Source organism: Centruroides sculpturatus, unplaced genomic scaffold (assembly GCF_000671375.1).
Source record: "Centruroides sculpturatus isolate CEXI.00-Female unplaced genomic scaffold, Cexi_2.0 scaffold1048, whole genome shotgun sequence".
Lineage (NCBI taxonomy): Eukaryota > Metazoa > Arthropoda > Arachnida > Scorpiones > Buthidae > Centruroides > Centruroides sculpturatus.
In genome coordinates this window covers 203,380-210,306 of record NW_019385229.1, presented here as the reverse complement: position 1 = coordinate 210,306, position 6,927 = coordinate 203,380, and the positions used below count along the sequence as shown (strand labels likewise).

The 6,927-nt window shown below is 30.8% G+C and overlaps 1 protein-coding gene across 11 annotated transcripts in view; it reads left to right on the top strand.

Moving 5' to 3' along the window:
- Window positions 1-4,204, top strand: part of LOC111636456 (coiled-coil domain-containing protein 112-like) — a 63,260-nt gene extending 59,056 nt beyond the window's left edge. For all 11 annotated transcript variants that reach the window (XM_023381712.1, XM_023381707.1, XM_023381709.1 and 8 more), the window contains 2 exons: window positions 1,404-1,522; window positions 4,049-4,204. In XM_023381712.1, the coding sequence (XP_023237480.1) occupies window positions 1,404-1,522; window positions 4,049-4,112 (183 nt within the window). In that variant the 3' untranslated portion in view covers window positions 4,113-4,204. The remainder of the gene's footprint in view (window positions 1-1,403; window positions 1,523-4,048) is intronic.
- The last annotated feature ends 2,723 nt before the right edge of the window (window positions 4,205-6,927 follow it).

Genomic DNA, 6,927 nt, shown 5'->3' with positions numbered 1-6,927 from the left:
TTTTTTTTGTTGTTGTTGTATGCAGTTTCCAGCAAACTTTAATTAATTTTTTTCTATTTGTGAAAATTTCTACGTTATTTAAAGGTAATTTTTATTATAGGCCTATAGACCTAACACAGCATTATTAATATGATTTTGGAGGTTACAAAACTTTAAAATTACTTTAAAAAATGGAAAATAATTATATCATTTGATTTCAAGATATTTTGTATACCTTAAAAATAATTAATTCTATCCCGGGATTTCCCGGGATCCCGGGAAACAGTTCACTTTTATCCCGGGATCCCGGGACAAGCAAAATACCGGGAAATGAGAAACCCTAGTTATGACCCATGTATTCAACAATCTTCTTCTGATGACATCAAGAGAATCATGTGGAGAGTGCGAAGTGACCTTGTATCTAGATGGTGGTCAGTGGCGTGCATGACATTTAATGATAGAGGAGTTGTGCTGGCCTTGGAAAAAATCATTGGAAGCGTTATACGATATTTTGGTGTGTAGCATCCACCATCTAAACCATGTGATGTTGGTGCTCTGTAAAATGCATGTCTGTAATCTGGCTGCTTTACATCATTCAAATATTTTGGTTGTGGAAGCTATCTCTTATTTGACAATACTGCACTTCCATTGGGAATATGCATATACAAAGTTATATTCAAATATACAATAGCAATCTTATCATTTTTTTCACATGTAGTATACAAATTTGTAATAAGATACATAGTGAGGTCATAATAAAATATTAATTTTAATTAATTCAAAGTACATTAAAATATGAAAATAATAATCAATTTATATTTTAGAAAATACAAGGGAAGTGTAACTTCCACAGCTTCCATGGATGGCACACCATTGGTGGTGGTAGTCTGAGACCCTATAACCCCCCTTGGATCCACCCTAGCAGAATATAACCTGTGATGGCTTATATCTAGCAGATTTTTAGAACACTGAAACCTTTGCATAACTTGTCCCACCATATACCCTGCAACTATGAGAGCAGCCATTGTTCTATAGGCATGAGTTTATGATTTTAAATCAGTAATTGTTTCACTTTAATCAAAAAATACAGTAATTATGTTTTGAACAGTTTTTTTTGATACATGCAATGTATAAATTTTATTATTTATGTATACTTCTGTTACTATGAGAGCAGCCATTGTTCTATAGGCATGAGTTTATGATTTTAAATCAGTAATTGTTTCACTTTAATCATAAAATACAGTAATTATGTTTTCAGTCCACAAACATATTATATTCAATAAAAATCATTCTGTTTAATAAGTTACATAATGTTGTTATACAACCTGTCAGAANTTTTATAAAATTAAATTTTATTAAATTTTTCTCGTAACTAAATTTATTCATAGATTTAAAAAATTAAAAAAATAAACATGTATTTTAAGATTTCGGTAACTGGAAGAACAGATCCTAGCCGTATATTTCAATGTACAACTTCATGGAAAGAAAAATTAAAAAAAGACTTGACTCATATTCCAGTTTTATCATACACTATTCAGCACAAGTAAGTACAAATTCATTATTGAATAGTAAAACAATTTGAATAATAAAAAATAAAACTAGAAAAGAAAAAATATAACTATAATAATAATGATAATCTGCTTTATTAGAATTCATTTCAATAACAGTTTTTCTTGAGTATTTTTGGGCACAAACCTATCAGGAGACAAACAAGTACTTGAGAAAATGATTAAGAAAAACTACTATTAAAGTTGATTCTAACAAAGTGCATCACTGTTATTATTTTTAAAGAACCTGGAGTTTGTTTTACATTAAAAATAAAACTTCCATTTGATTCCATACAATAATATATTCTTTGTTTTGATTATATTATCTTGTAACAGTCTAGAAGTAGAAATTTTTCTATAATACAAATGTTATGCTGTAATAGAATTTTAGTTGCATTAATTTTAATAATAAAAATGATAAAGAATGGATGTCTGAATGACTAGGACAATTAAGGTTGCATCCTGCTGCTCTGGGATTGAATTTGGGCAAGGAGTCCCAGAAGTTTTTCTAGGTGTTATGTCTTGAATTCACAGTATGTTGGGCTTCACCATATCTGGCTGTTCCATTGTGGGCTTGATCAAATCCATGATGGTATGGAAAAAGTTCCTCTTAGTGCTCAAATGGCAAAAAGTTAAAAAGAAAAAAGACTCAAAAATCTACTAAATTAGATTTGAATTAAAATTTATTTTTTAAGAGTATTTTCAAATTTATCTTTATATAAGATTAAAAAGAAATAAAATTCTAAAATTTATAAAGAATGATCTTTTATATTTTTTGGATTTCATTACTACCTTTATTTTCCATGACTGAATATTTAGAATGAAAATCATGACAAAAGAAATTTACTGTTATATGCATGAGAAATCTGATTTTTTCATTTTAATTTAGTTCTGTTTAATTTTGTTTCTTATTTCTCACAAATGTGGACTGGTTCTGTCATAAAATGAGCAAACTTGATATCATTGATATACTGTAAGTATGGAGTGATATTAAGGTGACTACAAGTCTTTTTCCAGCTTATTATTTTGAAAATGAATAATACTATTATTTCAATCATGTCAAGGCCCTTGTATGCATACCTTGCCTGCTTTCCTACCTTTATGTACCCTGACATATCCATTGTTCCTGACACCTGTTCATAGTTATGTCAAAACAGCCTAATGGAGGACATTTTGGTAAAATGGCCATCTCACTTCCCAAGGCCAATGATGCAACTTTTCTCAAAATGTGTTTGCCGTAATGTCTTTGTATGGTACAGGCATACTTGGCATTTGAAGACCTGCAAACAACAGGTAGACTGATTGCAGAGACAATGTTTAGAGGCCGATAGTAGTTTACAGATTGGGTAGACCGCTGTTAAGAAAAATTACATTGCAGAGACGCTGTCTCTGCAATGTAATTTTTCTTTGTGGCAGGCAATGTAGACAGCTATTAGAAACAAGTTGAGTGACCTACTTTCTAGATTCCCTCAATAGCAGGTTTAGACATCATTTTACTCGAGTAGAAGTTGCCATTTTCATTTGTTGGTCATGTTAAAATGGATATTCTTAATTTAATAAATCTTGCAAACGGGATGAATCAAGAACATCATTCATCTTGACAATTACAAAGAGAGAGGTTAATGCGAGATCAGAATAATTCTATAGANACCAACAGCCAAAAAAAATTCTACAAAATTAATTCGATTACTTATCAACAGATGGCGATATGCAATAGGATGTAGGCGTAATTCTCATAATTGATTTTAAAAATTTAACATAATTTCTGTAAATATATCACTAAACACCTTTTTGGCTGCTGAGATTTGTTTTTATTTGGCAAACGTTTTCAACCTATTAAATAGACCATCCTCAGGTTCCATTTTTCTTGGAACATAATAAATATCATTCTAAAATAGAATACATAAATAGACTAAAAGAAAGAAAGAACAACAACGTTTAAATATTTGAATACAAAGCAAAAATAATGAAAAAATTAACATAAATAATGAATAACTGCAAAATACAAAATTTAGATAATTGATAATTTTCTTATTTATTTTATAAATTTGTCTTGTAATTTTTGCTATTTATGCATTTTTTAAAAATCGATAAATATTAAATATTTAGAGAATGTTCACCAAACGGGATGAATCAAGAACATCATTCATCTTGACAATTACAAAGAGAGAGGTTAATGCGAGATCAGAATAATTCTATAGAAATTTATTCCAAAGACGAATTTCGAATTCGGTATAGATCTTCTAAATCTGGATTTGTACATATTTTAAATCTTATTGGCGACGAAATTAGACATCTGGATGAGTGAGTCTCTGTGTGCTTTTTTAGACTACTCGGATATGATTTTAAGCATTCTGTGACAGTATCTGACAGCAATCAGACTGCAGCTGTAATCATTTACATACCTGTCCAAGACATAGCCATATGCCAAGATTTTCAGTAATAGGACAATTCTATCTTGTTGAATAGATTTTTTTTTTGTCAATGAGTGCATTATTACTTAATTATTTAAATTATTTCAGGGCAATACCTGAATGGAGGAAAAATATTAATGCTGAAAAAGTTTTTCATAAATTGCCCTGCTGATTTTATTCTAAGTGTATTTAAACATTTAAACAATACAATGTCTTCTTATTTTGTTGTTATTTAAGATAATGATTAAAAATTCTATATGTATATATACCATAATAAATTTTATTATGNAATTTATTATTAGAGAGGTTGCGGCCGACGTTTTCAGCGCAAAAACGTGTACGTCGGACGTTCAGCGCCGCTTTCCTAAAGGCCTAGAAGTTTGGCAGTGGTGTTTAGGACATCGAGCATGATTCCACTGACTATCCAAACACCATTGTCAAACTTCTAGGCTTACAGGAATGCGGCGCTGAACGTCCGAGGTACACGTTTTCCCGATAAAAACGTCGGCCGCAACCTCTCTAATATCTATATTTTAAAAAACCCAATTTTTTTGTGCATTTTCCGACGTTTCAAGGTTCTCTGAGTCCAAAAATGTAAAAATCTTGGGGAAGGTCATTTTTTGACCGATCGCCATACTTTCCCTCTGCTATATATGATCTGGGAAAGTAAAATGGTATCAGTAACAATAGACTGTATTCAGCGAAAAACTTCTCAACAGATGGCGCAGCTAAGGAACTTACTAACACTTCCGATTTCTAACTTTCTGTTATCTTCCTAAATCAATGTTATTACAAGTGTGAGTATTTCTAGAAATATTGTTTATGATGTTTTAAGATAATGAGTGCAAATTTACATCCTAAAAAGAAACGCGGAACAGTATGTTGCGTAGTATGTTGTTTTAATTTCATAGGTGAAACATCCAATGATCTCAACAGTCCAGAGTAGGTATCATCATTGCTTCCTCACAAATCTCAAGAATAATATAAAAGATAAAATAGAACGCTACAGTCATTGTAAAAGACTAAATTCAGATGACTCTTTCAAAAGAGTTAAAAAAAAAAAAAAACACAATAGTAGTATAACATCCTCTAATCATTCCACAGAGAAAAGCACTGAAGAACCAGCATATCACTTACAAAAATAATGCAGCTGAAACTTCACTCTACATTAATATCATATTAGAATAAAATATAAAATAAAAAAAAAATGTTAGTTATGTTTAGACAATAGTGAATTTAGAGGGAAAAATGTTCGAATTAGAATATTACAACTAATATTTATCAAGATCTATTTCTTTTATCATTTAATAGTGGATTACCAAATAAGGAAGTATTTAGCAAATTGTTAGAGTTTATTAATACAGCTGGAATAATTACAGGTAAATTTCAACTGAGGAAAATTTTACATTGTGCTGGCCTTGATAAAACTGAAAAGGGATAAAACTGATTTGTTAATAAAGACAAAAGTTTTTGATTTGGAATTGGTAAACCTACAGTTGTAATCCGTGCATTATTTTATTTGCTGTCGGAAATAACGTTTTTGCTGCTGACAGTTGAAAACACTTTTGCTAAAGAAAGAGCTATCTCAAAATGGCTGATATAAACAATGATTTTCTTTCTGCTATATTTACACGCGTTTGTTCAATATTATTAGAAGAAAAGCAGTTAAGTTCGATGTTGTTTATAAGAAAACGAGGAAATGGCATTTATTTATGGCATTGACGATGACTGATTCCCAACAACGAAGAAAGCGTGCAAAAATCGTTGGTTACGTTCACGATATCGTATTCGAATGAAATCTTTAAAAGCCGTTTTCTAATATCACGATTAAAAATTTGCTTATTTAAAACAGCAAAAAATTGATTATTATTTGGTAATCGAAAAAGATACTTTCTCATGGAGGCGTCTATCTTGTAAGCACTTTTTAGCGTGGTCCAGAGGTGCTGGATGCTAGTGTGCTGAAAGCGCACCTTAAGCGCCGACAGTAGGCTTAATAATTGAACACATGCGCTAAAAGCGCTGCAAGCGCGCTGAATAAAAAGAATGCGCGGAATATTTCAGGACTGGCTTAACTTAATTGTACCGTTTAATTGTATATATTGTACTAAAGAATACAATTAAATGGCCACAGAGGAGTACAGTTAAAAAAATAACTTGCCAGATATTTTCAAAGACCCAATGTTTGAATGCATTATTGACTAATTAAAACTTCCAAACTTTTATACACTTTCTTACTATGTAGGTATACGTAGTTTGCGTGAAATAAATTCAAATATCTCATCAATATGTGGGCTAGTTTTTGACTGTTTAAAAACGTTATTTCTGACATAATCGTGTAGGCCTAATAGGTCTGGAAATTCCAAATTTTTATATTTGTTTTTCTTGATATCTTAAATTTGTTTCAGTGTCCTACGAATTAAAATAATTTCCAGGCATTGTTCACTTGTGTGTCGTTGCGCATGTTTTTGTTTATCCAAGAATACAGTGCACCCTCGCTATTCTGAACTTCTCTTAAATCCAATATTTTAACATATATACTTGGGACACCGCTAACTGGGCGCCGGACAAAATAAGAGATGAATAATAGACAAAATATACAAATTTTTATTTTATTTATTAAAAATTCGCCATTTTTACTTTTCTGGCAGTTATATAGGCTATAACAGAGGGAAAGTATGGCAATCGGTCCTTCAGTTAAAAGTTCTTAATTAAAATCTACTGCATATTGTGTCACTCATTCTACTGTATTAAAAACAAGACTTGCGTAAACACAAAAAATCGTATATAGTAATAGATGACTTATTCGTCTAGACTGCTTAATTCAAGCTAAATTTATTGTAAGAAATCAAATAAATCATTATAATAATACTTTCATTATCTTAATCATTATATCATTAACATTTTTCGCTCGAAATGCCGGTCGCGCACGATGGTTGTGACTAATTTACATTACGTGGCCAGAGGAGAAATGGTAACACAAATACTGT